Raw genomic sequence first — 21,707 nt, 5'->3', positions numbered from 1 at the left:
GCATGTTTCCAGGTCTGATGAAGGTCTCTACAAGTGTCACATCAGCGGTCGTGGAGAGTCTCCATCCAGCTGGATCTCTGTCTCAGGTCAGGAGCTTCACTGTCATCTCACCATGGATTTCCTCCATGCACTCACCTGACCAGGTGGGATTCTCTCTGCAGAGAGACCGAGTACCACAGTAGCCCCGCCCACCACAGAAGCCCCGCCCCCTGCCTCAGCTCCTCTTCCTCTTGTGTTGAGAGTGTGTCTCCACCTGGTAGTGATCAGTCCGTTCATCATCTCCACTCTCCTTCTGGTGTCTTTATGTCCACAAAGAGCCTCAGGTAACAGAAATCAATCAATCACATTTGATCAATCATCTTCAGTTTCTGTCTAAACTGTTCTGTCTGCAGGAAGTGACCCGTCTGTATCTATGGTGACGACCCAGCACTCACATGCTGAGCAGGGATTGGCTGATGACTATGATGACATCATCACATCTAGAACCACAGAACATCAATTCTGAATTGATTGTTTTCTTGAAACTTCATCTTTGTTTATAGTTAAATATTTTTCTGTAATTTGGTTCATAATTTTACAAAATGCTTGTTTGAATAAAATACTTTTTTACATTTTTACCTCCAATTTTTCTTTTTAGTGAGACACTTNTGTCCACAAAGAGCCTCAGGTAACAGAAATCAATCAATCACATTTAATCAATCATCTTCAGTTTCTGTCTAAACTGTTCTGTCTGCAGGAAGTGACCTGTCTGTCTCCATGGTGATGACCCAGCACTCACATGCTGAGCAGGGATTGGCTGATGACTATGATGACATCATCACATCTGGAACCACAGAGCATCAATTCTGAACTTAGAGTCTCATTGTGTAGCCAATACTGTCAACTTTTTTGTTTTAATTTCCTTTTTTTTGTTTGTTTTGAAGTTGTTGTGCTTCGTACATTAAATCTAAATTTCAAATTAAATTATTTCATCAGTCGTTTTTGCAATCTAAAGTTTATTTACAGCAGGGAATTCTGCTTCCCAAACTCATCTGGGATACAATCAGATATTTTATATGAAGTGTTTCTGCATGAATACAACAGGAAACGTTTGGACTGGATCGAGGAGAGACGGACTGGACTGTTAGAGGTCCAACTTCCTGCTTCTGATGGAAGTAAACTGGGTTTGATTCAGGAATCAAGATCTGAAAGTTTCAGGACGACTGTGAGGAGCAGAACCCAAACTGCTGGAGGAATCTTTTGTTCACAAAAATTTCTCAAACACACCACCATCTTAAGTCTACAACCATTGGTAGGGATTTGTTGACCTTTGACCTCGTTAAGACGCCACCAGCTTGAACTTTCAAACAAAAATTTCCTTTTATTAACATGCTATAAGTTAAGATTTCAATCTAACTCCTTCATGACTATATTAAGAATATGGGGATGTTTAAGAAAAATAATATCTGTTGCCAAGGAAATCCAAAATTTTGACGATCTGTCTAAAAATGACGTAGATCTGTTCGTCACCCCCAGACAACATAAAAAAGAAATGGTTGCTATGGAAATAAACCAACAGAGAATTTTGAAATAAGTGTTTTTTTCAATGAATTTGTTCCGTGTAGCTCTGACCAGTGTGGCAGAGGAGGGAGGGGCTGGTAGAGTCGCTCAGTCATTGAGGGCGGGGTTTGGTGACCAATCAACACTGCTCTATTTGACTGATCTCGGATCTGTTGTTTCTGGTTTGAAGGAGAAAAACTTCCCGTTTCTTGTGGTTTTCATGAAAAGTCACATTACAGACACAGAGAACTCAGTTCCTGGATTCATGCTGGAGATCTGAGTCACTTTTGTCATCTCAATACAGAAGCACGTATTCGTTCTCCTGCAGGTCCGTTCTGCTCCACTCTAGAACCAGAACCTGGTTCTGGTCTGACAGTCGACATGTCAGAGTGATGTTCTGACCCGGTTCTGCTGTGATGTTCTTCAGTTCTGCAGTAGAAGAACACTGAGGATGAGAACTCGAGCCTTCATGCTGATGGCATGAACAGGTGAACAGGTGAGAATCACCTGCTGAGAGCTTCACTGAGAAGCTGACAGCAGCAGATGGAAGAGTCTGGAAGCCATCTGCAGTGTCCGCTCTGACGGGTCGCCATGACCCGAGACTGGAGAGACCAGCTCATGAAAGCTGGAGGACAGAGAGGCTCGGACCAGAAACACCTCCAACACAAGCTCCTCCCCCTGTCAGTCGGCAGGGAGAACTTCAACAAAGAGACTCTGGAAGGTTCCTCTCTCCCTCTGCTGGTCGTCTTTGTTACTGCAGTCTGATTGGTCTGATGTGTCTGAAGCTTCATTAGTTCACCAATTGTTACTTTGCCCATTTGTCATGCATGTTTTTAATTTTTTTTAACAACATATAGTGTCCTGTATCCTGATAGGCTGCTGACCATTTCTAGTCTGTTTCTTCTGTGCAGAGCTGAAAGTTTTCAACCTGCCTGTTGACATTTTTAGATCCAGATTTACTCTGTAGAAATAGATTTCACATGTGAGGTTAAGTGCTTTGGACGTTTTTCTTTATTTCACTGGTTTGATTGTAGCTTATAAATTATAAGTTGTGTATCATACGGAATGGTACAGCTCCTCCATAAAATCACCAACCAAAGTTTCATCTTCTTCACTTTTCCAGCTTCAGCCTGAATTAGACGCAGCCGTCTGAGGAGCGCGGGACAAACTTGAAAGGACCTGGTCGTATTTTCAAACAGAAAAAAGATCCAGATGTTCACTTGTTAGGATGGTTATTTATTTTAAATACCGCTGAACGCGCTTCTCACGTGCATCTGATCACACTGTAACATGGTAGCGCATGTGAAGAGACGAGCTGCTGCTGCGGCACGAGGGGAAGCCGTGCGCCGTTCTGCAGCGGCGTCACCCAAATGCTCCTTTTATCTCGACAAAAAGGAATAAATGTAAGTAAATCCCAAAGGACCGCTGACAGAATCAAATGTTGGAATGGTTCTCCCTCAAAGGCTTCAACAATGACTTGTACAATTCTCCGGCGTTATTAAAGTAGAAGCTGTTTACATCCGCGGTCTCATGGTCGAGGCGTGGAAAGAGGCGGACACTCACAATAAACTCACTCCTGATTGGTGACAGTACTTCCTATAGATTCATAGAATAGCAATACTTTATTCATCCCAGGTTGGGAAATTAGGCTAAATTAGGCATGACTCAGCTATGACTCATAGAGACTCAGACCAATCGCTGAAGATGAGTTGCAAATGGCGGTATCCGTTTCAGGAAGTGATGGTGAAAGCGGTGGCCTACTTTCGCAAGGAGTGGAGGTAATGCATTTCCAATGGGGGACCTCATGGCTCCCCTCCTTGAATCGCCACCTTAACGTAGTGGAGGGGTTTGAGTGCCCGAGTGATCTCAGGAGCCTTACTCAGGGCTGTCCGGTCTCTGTACGACCGGAGCAGGAGCTTGGTTCGCATGGCCGGCAGTAAGTCAGACCTGTTTCCGGTGCATGTTGGACTCCGACAGGGCTGCCCTTTATCACCTGTTCTGTTCATAGTCTTTATGGACAGAATTTCTAGGCGCAGCCAGGAGGGGATCTGGTTTGGGGACCACATGATTTCCTCTCTGCTCTTTGCGGATGATGTTGTTTTGTTGGCTCCATCGAGCCAGGACCTCCAGCATGTATTGGAGTGGTTTGCAGCCGAGTGTGAAGCAGCTGGGATGAGGGTCAGCACCGCTTAATCTGAGGCCATGGTTCTCGACCGGAGAAAGGTAGTTTGCCCTCTCTCGGTGGGTGGAATGCTCCTGCCTCAGGTGGAGGAGTTTAAATATCTTGGGGTCTTGTTCACGAGTTAGTGGAGCAGCTAACTCAAAAAATCTTTCATTTTATGATACAAGCATGAAATTTGGCTGAAGTACTTATAAGACACCAAATTTTAAGAAAAAAGTGCTAGCCACTTTAAATTCCAAAATGGCGGCCATTTTCCAAGATGGCCACCGAAGGTTGTTGGTGTAATGAGTTACATTGAAAAAATATGAGTACTTCATCAGGTAAAATGAGGTTTTTATTGCTAAACATTACAGGGATATTAACTGGTATTTTTTAGGCAGAAAGAGCTCATCCTCACTGCCACCCTGGCATTAGCAGTCTATTTTCGGGGCAAAAAACCATTGAAAACATCATCAAGTAAACTATTTTTATGATATTCTGCCAACTTTATTGCCATGGCGGCCATCTTGAAAAAAATGGCGGCCATATTGGATTTTTGTGTGGCTAGCACTTTTTTCCTGTAACTAGACCCAGAGACTATAACTGTACCAAATTTCATGCTTGTATCATCAACTGAACGATTCTGGCTAAAAATGACACTAAGCTGCTCCACTAAGTGAGGGAAGATCGGAGTGTGAGATCGACAGGTGGATTGGAGCTGCGTCCGCTATTTGTGCCACTGCACCAGTCCGTGGTGGTAAAAAGAGAGCTGAGCCAGAAAGCAAAGCTCTCGATTTACCGGTCGATCTTCGTTCCAGTACTTACCTATGGTCATGAGCTCTGGGTCGTGACCGAAAGAACGAGATCCCGACTACAAGCGGCTGAAATGAGTTTTCTCCGGAGGGTGGCTGGGCGCTCCCTTAGAGATAGGGTGAGAAGCTCGGTCACCCGGAGAGAACTCGGAGTAGAGCCGCTTCTCCTCCACATCCAGAGGAGCCAGTTGAGGTGGTTCGGGCATCTGGTCCGGATGCCTCCTGGACGCCTCCCTGGTGAGTTGTTCTGGGAATGTCCCACTGGTCAGAGGCCCCGCGGAAGACCCAGGACACGCTGGAGAGCCTATGTTCCTCGGCTGGCTTGGGAACGCCTCGGAGTCCCCCCAGAGGAGCTGGAGGAAGTGGCTGGGGAGAGATAAGTCTGGGGGTCTTTGGTTAGACTGCTGCCCCCGCGACCTGGTCCTGGATAAGTGGAAGAAGATGGATGGATGGCCTCATGGCTCCAGAAGTCTAGTATTTTCACAATCAATGTTTAGAAGTCATTTTTATAAATATTCATTGTGTGTGGAATAATGAGTTGTATGTGTCGATGAGGGGAGGGGGGGAAAGGGGGTTGCTTTTATTGTATATGTTTTTGTTTTTAATGTAAAGCACTTCGAGCTGCATAAAGTATGAGAAGCGCTTTTTTTTATAAATAAAGTTTGAATTTATTTGATTACTTCCTTATACCCAATCCTCAGAAACAGGAAGTGAAGATCATGTTGTCACCTGTGCAGCTGGAAAGAGAGTTGTGTTAAAACTGTGGAGTATCTTTAGAACTTGAACGAAACTGAATGAACAGACTGATGATAAGAAGACAAAACTACACAGTCAAACCCATGTTTACAAACTATAAACCTGTTACTCTACTGCTATTTTTTTATTTAAATAAAACATAAAAATATTCTGAGATATAGTAGTCCAATTTATTGATAAACAGCATTGTCAATGAAAGTCAATACGGTTTTAGAGCAAACAGATCAACTTCAGTGTCTGTCATTAATGTGAAAGATATCACAGAAATTATCATTGCCTTAAAAACATTTGATTCTGAATCATGACTTCCTATCGGACTAACTGGAAATGAACGAGATCAGAGGAGGAGCTAAACTATTTAACTGGAGGAAAACCTTTAGATACTAATCAGATTAGTTCTGGTGTCCCTCAAGGATCCATACTGGCCCCACTACTGTTGAACATTTACAGAAATGAAACGTTCAATGTTTAAAATGTTAAACCTCATTTTATTTGCTGATGATACAAATAGATTTTGTTTGACAGACAATTATAAACAACTTAAAAAATGTACTGAATACAGAACTAAATAAAACAAAAACACGAATAGATTACAACATGCCCAAATTTTGTTTGAAATGTTCTCATTCTTTTGTTAATGTTATGCTTTCAAGATGTTTTTTTTTCTTTGATTTATTTTTTATTATGTCTCTTCGTTGAATTGTTATTGGCATGTTAGGCATCTAAAGAAACTAAAGTAAAGAAATATTTTTTTTTGTTATTATAATATAAAAACAGAGCTGTCAATCATGTATTTGTTAATGATTATTTAACCAGGAAGTCCCATTGAGATTAAGAAATATCTTTAAAAGGGAGTCCTGGCCAAGAGGGAACCATAAAAAAATACGTATTACAGTTAGAAAAAAAACATTTCATTTAAAAACAGCTGCAAATAAAAGTAACATAATAAATACTGTCCCTATGGAGGGAGTTACAGAACTACAATTTTTAGGACTAGTTATGGACAACAAACTAAACTGGAAGCAGAACATCAGAAACACGTGTACAAACTAAAGTATCAAAAAGTATTTTAATCACAAATAAATCTAAGTATTTCATTCTACATGTCACAGAAGTTGTCAGTTGTTGGAGTCTAAACACTTTTGTTGTACCGTGTCTAACATTAACACTGCAGGAACATTTGTCCTTCCAACATGTCTACAGGTTCTGTCCTGATTCTGGAGACAACAGTAAACGTGGTTCACATGATAGAGACTGCAACTCAGACAGATGTTCATCACATCACACTAAACATATTTATCAACACTGTTCTTATATTTAATAGAACGGTAAATCACTAATACTTCTACAGAGCTTTACTACCTTCATAAAAGAAAATAAACAATTTTTTTGAATTGTGAAAAATGAACTATAAAAAGGGCTTCGAGACATGAAACAAGGAAATAAAACAAAGCAGTAAGACATGTTGAATAAAATATAAAATAAAAATATGTCACAAATAAGAAGCCAAAACAACTTCAAATTTTCCTAATAAATACTTATTAAGGTGTTTTTAAAGGAATTTAATGAGGCAGCATGAATGTCAGAATAAAGAGAAGATCTAGAACAGAGCCCTGAGGAACACCACATGTTAATATTCTGTTCTGAGGTTTTGTTAAACAAACACAGATGATCAGAACTACAGACGCCTTTCCACCAACCAAAACTCTTCATCTGTTTGTGCTAGTTACCTGCATTCAAACGGATTCTGTAGCAGAGAAAAGCAACTCAGAGTTCATCGAGAAGCAAAGCTGCTTTTCTCTGCTTAGTAATTCATTGGAATTATGTCAATCGAGTAAACAAACGAAGAGTCATGGAGGTTGAAAGAATGTAAACAGTGGAGGAGAGGAACACCTTCAGTACATCTTCATCCTCCTCTTCCTCTCTTCATCTTCGTCTTCATCTTCTCTGAACATCTGTCAGAGTTCTTCCAGATGTTTCTAGAGGTTCTCAGGAAGAAACTTCTGCTGATTCTGAGTTTGGACTCTTTGGACTTTGAGTCTGAAATGTTTCAGAGTTTGATAAGATCCAGATCAGGATCAGAAGAGATCTGGAGAACTTCAGACTGGAGAATCTACTGTTCTCTCTGCCTTAGAATTCTGAGTTCAGAAGATCACAGTCAGGATTCTGCTGCTTAGTGGAACCTCTGGAACTTTGATTTAAACTTTTTTCTTCTTGTAGATCCAGAGAAGAACAGCAAGAACCACAACAGCAAGAAGAAGAAGAAGACCTGGCACAGGGATCAGACCAAGACGACCACGACTGACTCCACCCACATCTTCTTTCTTAACTTCTCTTAGTTTTCCCTTGTCTCCTCTTCCATCTTCCTCTCCTGCAGAGACAGAGATGATGATGATGAAGATCAGAATGTTCTCCTCTTCCTCATCAGCTGCTTCCTGCAGAGTCTCATCAACAACATCTTCAGAAAACACGTCTGATCTGAGACCTTTCACTCTGACATACATTCACTCTCATCCACACACTCAATGCTCACCTGGAGGAGACACCTGCAGATTGATGGTGGAGATTATCTTCATTTCTCCATGTGGACCATTTTGTTGTTTGATTCTACACATGTATGTTCCAGAGTCGTTAATCTTCACGTTCTTCAGAACCACAGACAGATTTCCATTCTTCATCTGAGGGTCTTTCAGAAACACTCGGTTCTGGAAAGATTCATGCTGATCGTCTAGATTAACACCACCACTCCTGTATGAAAACACACATTCTCCCTCCTGCAGATCAGATCTGCTCCACTCCAAAGTTATAATTTTGTTTTCTGGATCTTCACATGTCAGAGTGATGTTGTCTCCAGGTTCAGCAGTGATGTTTTTCAGATCTGGAGCAGAAGATCAGAGATTTTATTGTAATCTGGTCAGTATTTGCCAATCTAGTGAGCGTCAATATATATTGCTTTATGCAGAGACTTCTGTGAAATTTCTGTGGATTTTGGAATTTTATATGTGGACATTTCAATAAAATGACAAATGCCTGATATATACTGCTCACAAAAATGAAAGAAACACTTCAAAGAAACACATTAGATCCATCAGATCTCAATATGAAGTTGGATATCTATACAGATAACCACAGGGCAGTGTCTTAGGAACAAAAGGATGCCAAGTCTTTTAATGGAAATAAAAGTTTTCAGCCTACAGAGGCTCAATTGTGTAGACACCATCAAATCAAAGGGGGTGATAAAGATATATACAACAGTGTTCCGGTGTGGCAGTTCCCATGTTGTGTTCTGTATTCTGTGACTGATCAAGAGTTCATCAGAGTGACGGCTCGAGGGAAGAAGCTGTCTTTGTGGTTTTTGTGCATAAGGTCCTGAACCTCCGTCCTGAGGGGAGGAGACTGAAAAGACTGTGACCTGGATGTGAAGGGTCTGTCGTGAGTCTTCGAGCTCTCTTCCTGTCTCTGCACCGGTACAGGTCCTGAATGGAGGGAAGGTCGGAGCCAATAGTCCTCTCAGCAGACCTGATGGTTCTCTACAGTCTGATTCTGTCGGCTTTGGTTGCAGATCTGAACCAGACTGTGATGGATGTGGTCAGGACAGACTGGATTACTGCTGTGTAAAAGTTGATCAGCAGCTCCTGAGGCAGGTTGAACTTCTTCAGTTGCCGTAAGAAGTACAGCCTCTGCTGGGCCTTCTTCCGGAGTGTGTTGATGTGTTCGTCCTCCATTTCTCACACCTCCATCACCTGTCCTGGGTTGTATTCTAATGTCAGCGATGAGGAAAGCAACAAGGAAAAGACTGCATATTATTATGCCTCACCAAAGTGGCGCTCCACTCGACTAACCAGACTGATGTCAAAATGCCAAAAAGCCTTGGATGACAACAGAAAAAAGGAATAGAGCCAAGGTCCACACACATAAGACACTCAGCTGGTTTTAGTAAGAGGAACCCACCCCGTCAAGAGCTGCTATCTGGCAGTGGAGTGTGATATGGACTCTAAAAAAAAAAAGTTGTTTGTGTATTGTTATCTTTTTATTTTAATAAAATAAATAATGGTAACTGGTTTTCTGTCACCTTTATTTTTATGTATAGTTTTTTAGATGACTGGAACCTTGAAATATATTTACATCAGATATGATGGGTATTCAGAAATCAAGAAATTTGATGACATGCATGGGTGAAATCTGGAGATATCTTCACCTCAGATATGATGAGTATGCTGACCTCATAAAATCAATTTGATTAAAATCTGTACATATCCTGACTTTGGATATCACTAGTATTGGGATTTGGCCTGAATATGACGTTTTGTCGTATCTGATTTTCGGAGAGAATCTCAACTCCAGATTCTATCAGAATAAAAGTGTCCCATACTCGGAGTTGATATGTGAAGGACGTGAACTCAGAAACTGTCATGGTCGGAGAGTATCCACCATGGATATCACCAGACATGGGTTACTTTTGAAGATATCCAAGGAAAAATATCTCCAGATTTTGGGGGTTTTGCGCAGTGGTTGTTTTCTTCTCCTGTCTACCATATTCTGCTGCCAAGAACATAGCACCATGACAAAGTGAATGACTTGGCGGGTGTCCCACAGCAGACACTTATAAACATGATATACATTGGGATACATTGGGAAGATGCTATTGACATCATTTTGTCAATCATGTGGTTCTTCTCCTAGAGCTCAGATTTTAACTTACAGATATCTCTATACAGTCGATAATGTTCAGACGAGTTTGTAGTGGTTCTCTTCTCTCTTTTGTATATACGGGACCTCCAATGTCCTGAACTGGTTGTTTGTTGGCCATCGTTGAATGATGAACCTGTTTTGCATCTGTTGTCAAGTTAAAGTTAAAATACCGGTATCGGGTTTGGGTAGGGCTTCATGTTGTGTTAATGGACTGGTTCCGGTTAGTGGCCCAGAGGTTGGGGACCCCTAATTTAATGAAAACAACCTGTACATCAAAAAACAATGAGTTGGGGACACCCAAAACATCAAAAAGTGAAGCATAAGAGTTTCTGTAGCTGGAAGTATGAGGAAGTTACAGTTTTGAAAGAGCTCACAGTTCTTTTTAACGTTTCCTTATTCATTTCATGTAGATGTTAAAATCCTTTTTTTTTTTTTTTTGATATTCTAAAACAATGAATCATATCCAAATAATACATGCAAACTCTGCCTGAATGAAGAGTATTTTGATGCTAAATTGCTGAAATACCTTTAAAGTATGAAGAATTTTCAGAGTTGAAAGTTTTAGAGCATTTAAACAAAGTAAAGGAAAATGTACAGAAGCTTAAAGTAACGTAAACACCTCAATTGTTTCTCTTTTAGCCTTTATAGTCAGAATTCTCAAAAATGTGTGTTCTATTAAAAGATCAAGTGAGCTTTCACTTTCACTTTCATTACAAACGTTGTAACTGCTTATGAGAAAACTCAAACTTTTTCTAATTCTAGTGTTTAGTTCATTTTCAGATTTTTTCTCACCTGAAGTTCCAGAAACAGACAATCCAACCAGAATGAAAAGAAGAGCAGAACCGAACAGCAACATGGTCCAACGTCCATCTGCTTCTGCCGAGAAAACGAGTCTGGACCTGTAAAACCACTCCTCTCTAAACCACTCCTAGTTTTTATTCTTTTAACTGCTTCCCTCAGTCTCAGCCTGAGATCTGCTGAAAACAGAACTTATATTCAGAATCAGTCCAAAGACTCAGTCTTTCCCCACCTGTTGAAGGAGATGCTGGTGAGAGTATGTGGAGGAAACATCTGTTCATTCCAGGAGAATCTTCTCAACAACACGACAGATGTTCACAGATGGAAGAACTGGATCAGTCTAAAACCGTACAGGAGTTGAAACAGACGGTCCTACTTTAGGAGCTGATCCACCAGAACTGAATTAGCCATCTTTGATATTCATAATCAATTTTATCAACCCAGACCTACTAACCCCTCAATAGGAAGTCTCTTTTTCTGCTCCCCTATTAGCGCTCCTTTTTGTGCCACACCCTTTCGCTGTGCCACTAATATTATCAGTGACAGTTCAGCTCCAGGAAAGGGCAGGAGAAAGGAACATTTAAGTCTTGCTTTGAACCGAGGCAGAGACCCAGGATTGTTTTTAGATTGCAATTTATTAGAAGCTAATTAGAAACATCACTAAGAGAATTTTATTTAATCAAAGATACGATATAGGTCACCTGAGCTGGGGGGCAATAATCAAACCCTCACCAGCCTGGAGAGTTTCCCCCGTTGATCACTGATCTCTGCTGTGTTTCTGCAAGTTTGATTGATGACTTTCAATGTGGTCAAAGTTCAGTAAAGTTCTTCCAGAGAAACTAGAATCACTAGTTTTGAGGAGAAGGAGGAGGAAGAAAAGGAGGAGGAGGAAGAGGAGGAGGAGGAAGAAAAGGAAAAGGAATAGGAGGAGGAAGAGGAGGAGACACACACACTCAATGCTCACCTGGAGGAGTAGGAGGAGGAAGAGGAGAAAGGGGAGGAGGAAAAGGAGTAGGAGGAGGAAGAAGAGGAAGAAAAGAAGAAGGAGGAGGAGGAAGAGGAAGAGGAGGAGGAAACACACACTCACTCAATGTTCACCTGGAGGAGGAGGAGACACCTGCAGGTTGATGCTGGAGATCAGCTTTAGAGGAGATCCTGATGAATCATTTTCATATCTGACTCTACACTCATATGTTCCAGAATCTTCAATCTTCACGTTCTCCAGAACCACAGACAGATCTCCATCCTTCATCTGAGGGTCCTTCAGAGACACTCGGTTCATGAAAGATTCATGCTGATTGACCTTATCAACACCACCACTCCTGTTTACAAACAGATATTCTCCCTCTTGCCGATCAGTTCTGCTCCACTCCAAAGTTATAATTTTGTTGTATCCGGATCTTAACATCTCAGAGTGACGTCATCTTCAGATTCAGCAGGGAGGATCTTTGGATCTGCATCTAAAGATCAGAGATTAGATTTTCAGGTTTTCAGTAAACTTTAATAATTTAACACCTGAGGCGTCGCCAGTGACACTTAAACACAAAATCTGTAACATACTGTAACTTTTCAACCATTAAACTCAGAATTCTGAGATTAAAGTCAGAATTTTTCATGGGCTTTTTTTTTTTCAGTGGCCCTAATGCTCTTCCGTAGTTTTGGCATTTATCTGTTAGTCTGGTTTTTTTTTTTTTTTTTTTCTTTCTTCTGCTGCTATTTTCTTGTGTTTTACTTTCATTAATATTAAAGGGAAAATTCTGAAAGTCTTGTGTTGTAGTTTTATTCCTCCCATAAAGAAAGATAAATAAATTAGTTAAACAGTCTTTTTTTGGAAAACCTCTCGCCATATAATTTAGTATAGGGGAATCGTACATGAACCTAGATTGTTGTTTTAAATCGGAATGTCCTTTTCACCCATTGTCAAACCAACTGTGTGAGTTTTGATTTAATCAACTCTTTTACTTTAACGAGCGGACTGGTGAAAGGGTTCCACAGGTATAAAGTTGCTGTAAAAATGGTTATCATGTGTTTGGTGGACACAACAGACTGTGGTTCACCTTCAGCCAAATATAACTGACTGACTTAGAAGAATCAAGTTCATGATTGGATGTGTGTCTGTTAGCATCACATGAAAAAGATAAAGAAAGTAGAGACACAACAGGAAGAGAAACTGATAAAGTTTACCTTAAAACTGATGATTTACTTCCGGATCGATTTCACACCTTTTTCAACAACACAATCTTGTCCATGTATTTGTGAAAAAATATGAATACAAAATGCTATTAGTCGCCTAATCGACGGCTAATCGACTATTAAAATAGTTGATGACTGATTTAAAAGTCGATTAGTCGTTACTTTATATTATATGGAGTCAGAGTGTAGTACAGTTGAAAGTTATAGTGAAATTCTGCTAGATTTTTGGACTTTTTTGACATTTATTAAGGTCTTTCAGGCTGTTTTTAAGTTTAGCTAATATTTCAGCTTCGTGCTAGCTGCTTTGACTAACTTGAGCGTCTTTATTAACTTTTTAGGCTAATTTGGAGTTTAACTCTTATTTTATCTGGCTATCAGCTTCAGTGATTTCAGCTATTTCAGCATCTTCAGTGGCATAATTCAGCTAGCAGCATTCACACTATCATCACAGGTAATGCTATATATCTAGTTTTTAGCTTAAAGCTAATGATGGTTAAGATGTGTGTCTTACATCCAGTTTACACATGACCGGATTAGTCGACTAATCAGAAAAAATGGTCTACTATTAAAATAATGGTTTATGGCAGAACTTCAAAAGTAGTAGCATACATGCCAGTCCCCTCATTTGGTGTAAAACAAGATGTCTGTCAACAGTTGAAGAGGGTAATGACACAAAAACAGCTAAGCTAGCTAAGAGCCTAAGTAAGCTAACTGGCAGCCGACTGTTGCACCAGTAAACAAAAAACAAAATTAAAGTCAGTCGTATCAGAATGCCCGACTGTCGCTACAGTCTGCTGCCAGTTAGCTTACGAGTTAGCTTAGCTTTTTCTTAGCTAAACCTGCTATCCCTTTCTGGGTCACGGTGCTGCTAGAGCCTGTCCCGTGTGGTGATGGGCGAAGGCAAGGGTACATCTGGACCGGTCCAGTACTTTCACTGTATAGTAGAGAACAGATATACTGTAGTTTTCAAGACCTGGAATTATCCACCAAAGTATTTTTTATTTAAATTCAAAGATTTTTAACATATTTTTGTCAAAAAGTTTAAGGAGAATTATTTAAAAACTATGTTTTCATGACTGAAAACTTTAATTCTTTCTTCTATTATTCTATGAAATTAGAGAATTAAATGACTAATAAATTGTACAAATATGTAACAACAGTATATGTAGTTTTGTTAGGGATTTTTTTCTTTTGCGTTTAATTATAGCAGATCAGACATTTTCATGAGTAAATATTAAAGGCTCCCATCGACTTTCATTCTCTGCCATAAACTTGTTATTATTTTTTTGCAGCCAGCTGAGCGAACGGCGGGTCATGTGACCGCAGTCCCAGACTAAACACCTGAACAAGATCCACCTGAGGTCTGGGAGAGAATACTGGTAGATATCCAGCTTTAGAAACGTCCTCTAGAGAAGACAAACTCCTGATAGTTTGGAGGATTGTCACCGACACGTTCTACACGTGGATGCTGGTACCGCTGGTGTCCATGCGCCTTTACTTCCGCATTAAGAAAACTTCATTCCGTCTCCACAGACAATTCTAACCTGTTCCCGCTGTTTTTGACTCATGTTCAGACTTGTTCTTACCTGTTTCAGCCAAAACAGAAGAGCAGAGAAGCATGAAGAACAGAACCGAACCGAGAAACGCCATCATCGCTGCTGGGTTTCCGTTAAAAACTCTTTTGCTAACTTGTGTTTCCTAACCTTTCAGTTGTATTTCATTGGTCACAAGACCCGAGCTTCTTCTTCTTCTTCTTCTTCTTCCGGCAGGCTGTACACTGATGCTGCCCCCCACAGGTTTTCAGTAAAATGTCACTAAATCCTAAAATATAAACCAGTTTGACGGAGAAAATGCAGGAGTGCTTTTCTAACCAACAAATCAGTAACGCATAATGGCAACTCAGATTGAAATGAAAAGGTGGAAATGCTAAAATCACTGAGTCTGTTATAAAAACACCTCCTTTCCACCCTATATTTACTGCAATTGAAAATGACATGAGAAATAGATTCTCGCTCTCCACACTCACAAAGGCCACTGTCATGTTTGTTAATATTAAATAAGTATTCATCCAGTCCACAGTGTCCCAGTCTTACTCTGCTGATGACTACCTCATCTTTACGGCAAGAGTATGGAGCTGGTCGGCTGACTTTCACTGACTTCTGACAGGAATATAGCAGTCGTCCTCGCTGCTCCTTGTCCCATTTTTCCTGCCACTGACTATCTAGATGTTTTTTGCAAATACTAAAGCATTCCTGTTTACCCAAAGGTACTATTGCATCAGGATTATCTTTAGTAAGTGACCCCTTGGCCAGAGCATCCGCAGTCTCATTGCCTTCGATCCCAACATGTGCCGGAACCCAGATGAACAAAACCGTACATCCCAATCTCTCTACCGTGTGAAGACACTGCAAAATAGAATAAATCAAGTCAGGGCGAGAAGGACCCGAGCTCTGATTTAGGAGGGCTTTTGTAGTGCCTGACCAAAAGTCAGTCGTTGAGTTAAGTGGAACAACCTGGCTCAGGGGAGGGGCCATGTATTATAAATGCTCATGTTCACTGTGGTTGAGAAGTCTGTGTCTAGTGTTGGCTTTAATGAGGTGGGTGCCCGCTGTAAAAGAAAAACGAAAGTATTTTTTCCAAATACAAGTGTATGTCTGTTGCCTTTGCCTTGGACCTGTCGGTTACACTCGGTAACAGAGTGTGACCGTATGTGTTGGGTTATGGCCCCTTGTGAGATTGAGTTTGACAGCGTTAACCTGTTGGGGTGAATTTGATCATTTTAAAGACTTAAATAAACCAGAAAACAGAAGAACGAAAAAATGAAACACCGTAGACGAATTGAACCATTTAGACTTCATGGTTTTTTTAAATAAACTTTAGCTGATCATCTGCATAAAAATGAGCTCCAAGAGGTGAACTTTCCCTCTAAACTGATGCTTTTCTTCTCATGACGATCACCTTTTTCCACAAAGGAGCTAAAGCAAACGCTGAATGTGTTGCCATAAAATGTGACTCGCTGCAGCTTTTGAAAAAACAAACAAACAAAAAAATGTTTAAACTTAGAAAATATAACAGGACTGAAGTTCTAATAATGTATTTAATATTGACATGTTTCTTAAATGACCATGTTATAAGAGTGATAAAATTCTCCTCCAGGTGTGTTTTTGCTTGAAACAAGAAATTACTTCTTTGAAAATACAGTTGTGTACAATAATGTTACTGTTGTAACTGTTGAGATTTTTGTGTTTTTACTCATAATAGGTAATAAAATCTTAGTAACAAGCTTTAATATCTTATTGAGATAATCAAGAACTAAAACTCTTAAAATAAGGGAAAGATCTGGTCTAAGATCTACTGAGAATGATCTTACCATGAAAGAAATCAACATATTTTTGTTTTAAGATATTTCCTCTCACTTAGATTTCCCTTTTTGCAGTAATTTATAATCAAAGATGAAAGTTTGGGTTCAAACCCTCATCACCCTGGAGAGTCTCCATCATTGATCACTGATCTCTGCTGTTTCTGAGGACTTTCAAATCAAAGTTCTTCCAGAGAAACTAGAACCTCTAGATTTTCTGTATTTACACTTTACATCACAGTAAACAAACATTGTTCTGACATTAAAGTAAATGACGTTTACTTAAACTGTAAGACCTTCATAGAAGAAGAGATTCAGATTTCCTTTAATAATCCTGTAAATAAATGAAGTCGTAGTATCAGCATGTTTAAACCACAACACAATCAATACTAAATAAACATAAACACACACAGTACAGTTCATGGATGATGTCACTGTCTGATGCTGTTTGATAGAGCGATTACCCATGATGCTCAGCGGTTCTGACCCTCACTCCTTCCTCCAGACTGCAGAGCTCTAACCTCCAGCAGAACTAGACTCTGGATGAGTTAGTCCAGTCTGACTGAATCTGAGACCCGGTTCTTGATGGTGGAACCAGCTGCACTCTGGATCCGTTCAGCGGTTCTGACCCGATCATCACCTTCATGCTGAGAGTCATTGATGAGTCTCTGATTCAACCTGTCAGTCTGAGGTCAGACGCTCCACCACAGGACCAGTGATCTGATCGGACTCAGAGAACATCCAGAAACAGGAAGGAGGTTTTCTGATCCTGAGGAAACTAGAAAGCTGCTTCTGGATCAGAACCAGAACCAACAGAACCTCTTCTGGATCAGAGACTGCAGGAAGTCCTTCATCCTTATCTTCATCTCTTCATCCTCGTCTTCCTCTTCTCTGAACATCTGTCAGAGTTCTTCCAGATGTTTCTGGAGGTTCTCAGGAAAAAACATCTGCTCCTCTTTGGACTTTGAGTCTGAAATGTTCTAGAGTTTGAGAAGATCCAGATCTCCAATCTTTAGGTTCTGGGTTTGATGGTTTTATCTTTGCTTTAGAGTCTGAGATCAGAAGATCACGGTCAGAATTCTGCTGCTTGTTGGAACTTTGGTTTGAAGCTTTTTCCTCTTTGAAGATCTGGAGATGAACAAGAAAAAGAAGAAGAAGAACAATAACAGCAAGAAGAAGAACTGACACAGTGGACAGACCAAGACGACCACGACTGTCTCCATCTTTGACTCCTTCATTTCCTCGTCCTCCTTCCTCTCCTGCAGAGACAGAGATGATGATGATGATGAAGATCAGAATGTTCTCCTCTTCCTCATCAGCTGCTTCCTGCAGAGTCTCATCAACAACATCTTCAGAAAACACGTCTGATCTGAGACCTTTCACTCTGACACACATTCACTCTCATCCACACACTCAATGGAGGAGGAGGAGGAGGAGGAGGAGGAGGAGGAGGAGGAGGAGGAAGAGGAGGAGGAAGAGGAGGAGGAGGAGGAAGAGGAGGAGGAAGAGGAGGAGACACACACACTCAATGCTCACCTGGAGGAGGAGGAGGAGACACCTGCAGACTGATGGTGGAGATCCGATTCCATCTTCTCTGTGATTCATTTTTATGTATGTCTAAACATTCGTACGTTCCGTTGTCATTAATGTTCACGTTCTCCAGAACCACAGACAGATCTCCATCCTTCATCTGAGGGTCCTTCAGAATCACTCTGTTCCAGAAAGATTCATCCTGATCTAGTAGAATTCCATCATTCCTGTATAAAAACATAATTTCTTCCCCCTGTAGGTTTGGTTTGGTCCATTTTAAAAGGTAAATCTCATTGATGTCTTTATCTCCACATCTCAGAATGACATCATCTCCAGATCCAGCAGTGATCCTCAGATCTGCATCAGAAGATCAGAGAGGTTATTCTGTTAACAGCAAATATGACATCATCAACGTAAAAACTTTATCTGCGTTTTGAAGAACAAAAATTCAGATGGTTTATAAAACAGAAATTTAATACATCTTTTATCTTTGTGATCTCCGCCTGTCTGCCTCTGTACAGTTTATCACTGCGTCCAACAATCACTCGGCCGACGCGAGTAACAGCTAATGGCGCTACATGACGACAAAAAAATGATTGTTGGTTAATAATCAATGATGCTAGTGACCACCTCCCAGTCTTTGCAGTAATGCAAATACCAATAAAAAAGAACAAAACAAGCACAAACATGTTGTATTTAGACAAATAAATGAACATTCGGTCAGTGAGCTTAAAAATAAATGAACAAACTACAATTGGAGCAGAGTGTATGTTGAAGATGTTGACGTAGCCTATCAAGCTTTCATAACATCGGTAACAAAACTCTACGAAAAATATTGTCCTCTTGCAAGGAAAAATAAATAATAAAACTGAAGGTAAACCATGGCTAACTAAGGGAATTATTAATGCTTGTAAGAAGAAAAATACTCTATATAAAGAATTCTTAAGAAAAAGAAGTTGGGAAGCAGAGTTCAAATATAAATCATATAAAAACAAACAAAATACATAATCTGAGAAAACAAAAAAATTAATAAATACATGAAATTACTCGAAAATAGTAAAAATAATATGAAGAACACGTGGAAAATACTAAATTCTATTATCAAAGATGGAAGAAAACATCTGATTTTCCTTCTCACTTCATAGATCCAAACGAAGAGCTCGTCAACAATAAATCATTGATAGCTAACGACTTCAATAAATATTTTGTAAATTGTGGATTAGATCTTGCAAAGGAATTTCAACCCACCGATAACATAGATAGCATAATAAAAAACCCTTGAAAATTACGGATTCTATATTCCTAAAAAGAACTGATGAGAAAGAGGTCATTGACATAGTTAGAACATTCCAAAACAAGCATTCCAAAGATTTTATAATTTGGACATGGTATTTAAGAACATAATGGAATGTGTGGCAAAACCATTCACCTACATTTGTAATCAGTCTTTCAAAACTGGAGTATTTCCTAGTGAAATGAAAAAAGCCAAAGTCATATATAAAGGAGGGGATAAGCAAAGACTGACAAATGATAGACCGATCTCCTTGATTCTCAAAAATATTTGAAAAATTGTTTTATGTTAGAGTGGACCTTCATCAATAAACACAATATTTTACATGACCATCAATATGGCTTTAGGAAGAAACGGACATCTTCACTTGCCCTTACAAACTTTGTTGAAAATATATCATCTGCAATTGAAAAAAAAGCAATATGCAGTGGGAATCTTTCTAGATCTAAAAAAAGCTTTTGATACGGTTGATCATGACATATTAATAAATAAACTGCACATGTATGGAGTGAGAGGACTGACCCTCACTTGGCTTCGTAGTTATTTGCACAACAGAGAGCAGTATGTCGAAATAAACCAGGTAAAATCAAAAACATTGTTAGTAAAGGTTGGTGTTCCTCAAGGTTCAGTTTTGGGTCCACTATTATTCATACTGTATATCAATGATATTTGTGAAATCTCAAACCTGTTGGAAACTATCTTATTTGCAGATGATACAAACTTGTTCTGCTGTGGAGACAACTTGGAAGAGCTATTGGAGGCAGCTGGAAGAGAACTCAATAAATTTAAGAGTTGGTTTGATTTAAATAAGTTAACACTAAACCTAAAACTAAGTTCTTAATATTCGGTAACAGAAAAGCCAAAACTGATAGGAAACTGATGATTAATAATGTTGGAATTGAAAGGGTGTCCGAAATCACATTTTTAGGGGTAATAATTGATGAAAAATTAAGCTGGAAGAAACACAGAAACTATATTAATAACAAAATATCTAAATCTATATCTATACTATTCAAAGTAAACATTTCTTAAACCAGTAAAATCATTAAAATCTTGTAAATCTCATTTATTCTTCCCTACATGACTTATTGTGTGGAGGTGTGGGGAAGCACATACAAAACATCTTTAAATTCAGTCTTTCTTCTCAAAAAAAGCTATAAGAATAATCACCAACTCTCCTTACGATGAACCAACAAATCCACTTTTTATCAAATTAAAACTGTTGACATTTTTTGACTTGGTTGATTTCAAAATAATCCAATTCATGTTCAAATAAAAAACAAACAATTCCCAGAAAGTATCCAAAAGCTCTTCCAGTTAAGAGAAAATAAATATACGCTAAGAGGTACAAACATCTACGTCAAACCACCTGTTAGAACAAACATTAAACTCCACTGCATCTCCACAAGGGGGCGCAGTTATGGAATAACTGTAGGGAAGATATTAAAAGTTGTCAAACCTTACATAAATTAAAAATATTCATCAAATGTAATAAAATTAATAAATATGAAGACATTGGTAAAGATATGTTGAATGTTATATGAATATTAGTATATATATAAATAAATGTAATTGTTTTCGCTGTTCTTTTCACTAATGACATTTATTCTGTCTTTTGTTCATGTAGCTCAATATAGTCAATGATAAATTGTATATTTGATTTGGGCTGAAAAAGATCAAAGGGGCTTGGAGTTGATAAGCTATTAGCTTCATCCAAAGAACTTTTTCAAACTTTGAACATGTTTCAAGATTGATTGTGAGAGAAATTGCATCGTTTCTTATATTTCTGTTTGTTTGCTTTTGCTGTTTTTATTTTTCTTTGTTTTATTGTTGTTCTTGTTCGAAAATACAATTATTATAACATATATATATATTGTGAGAGATCAGAGAACTTTCTCTTGATTTCCACAAACTACCAACATGTTCATTAAATGCCATCATATTAGAATCTATTTACACAAAATACATAAATATAAATATATCAAGAATGACGACCACTCAAAAATAAATGATATAAAATCAGAGTATTTTCCAATAAATCCTAATCAAACCTGGAATCACTGAATATGATTTAAGAACCAGAAATAGAAACAATAGAATGAAATCTTCTCTTCTGTTTCTGTATTAAAATGATTCTGTTGTTTGATTCTCTTTGTTCAGATTGATTTACTTTAATTTCGTTGTTCTTGTTTTGATTCTGCATTTGATCTTTCAGCTTGTAATCATTAACAGACTCTGATTTATTAGATCGTCTCATAACAATCAGTTCAAAGTTCTGCTACGTTCAGTAGTTTTCTTTCTCTTTTAGACTCAGAAACAAACGTCTTTGTTTCTCAAAGAGAAGATGTTCCCGCTGTTCGACCTGTTCACTCATTGACCTGTTCTGTTTTCTCACCTGATGTTCCAGAAACAGAAGAACCGACCAGAACGAAGACAAGAACCGAACCGAGGAGCGCCATCACTCCTGCTGCTGCGTTGATATTTTCTTCAGGACTCCGCCCACCTACCTTACCTGAACTCACCTGTGAGGTGAGGTATGTAGGTAGGTGTGTTGTGACAGATCACCCAGGTGACGGA

General features: G+C 39.2%; 2 protein-coding genes and 1 long non-coding RNA gene across 3 annotated transcripts; 1 reads left to right on the top strand and 2 right to left on the bottom strand.

Moving 5' to 3' along the window:
* Positions 1–125: 125 nt before the first annotated feature.
* On the top strand, positions 126–963 carry LOC118600096. The gene is made up of 2 exons (XR_004949665.1): positions 126–323; positions 737–963. It is a non-coding gene; the product is annotated as an uncharacterized LOC118600096 (long non-coding RNA).
* Positions 964–5,675: 4,712 nt separating this feature from the next.
* Positions 5,676–10,912, bottom strand: LOC118600085 (V-set domain containing T-cell activation inhibitor 1-like). Its single transcript, XM_036216819.1, has 3 exons — positions 10,753–10,912; positions 7,802–8,146; positions 5,676–7,639 (listed from the first exon to the last, which is right to left on the bottom strand). Exons 1-3 carry the CDS (start codon positions 10,814–10,816, stop codon positions 7,467–7,469), a joined length of 582 nt encoding a protein of 193 aa, XP_036072712.1. The 5' UTR covers positions 10,817–10,912; the 3' UTR covers positions 5,676–7,466.
* A 5,028-nt stretch (positions 10,913–15,940) lies between these two features.
* LOC118600081 lies at positions 15,941–21,621 on the bottom strand. Its single transcript, XM_036216810.1, has 3 exons — positions 21,526–21,621; positions 17,846–18,196; positions 15,941–17,568 (listed from the first exon to the last, which is right to left on the bottom strand). The coding sequence occupies exons 1-3, from the start codon at positions 21,587–21,589 to the stop codon at positions 17,243–17,245; spliced, it is 741 nt and encodes a 246-aa protein (XP_036072703.1). The 5' UTR covers positions 21,590–21,621; the 3' UTR covers positions 15,941–17,242.
* Positions 21,622–21,707: the final 86 nt, after the last annotated feature.

This window comes from Oryzias melastigma, linkage group LG18 (genome assembly GCF_002922805.2).
Source record: "Oryzias melastigma strain HK-1 linkage group LG18, ASM292280v2, whole genome shotgun sequence".
In the NCBI taxonomy this organism is placed as follows: Eukaryota; Metazoa; Chordata; class Actinopteri; order Beloniformes; family Adrianichthyidae; genus Oryzias; species Oryzias melastigma.
The sequence above is the reverse complement of the archived record's forward strand: the minus strand, read 5'-3'. Positions and strand labels throughout refer to the sequence as shown.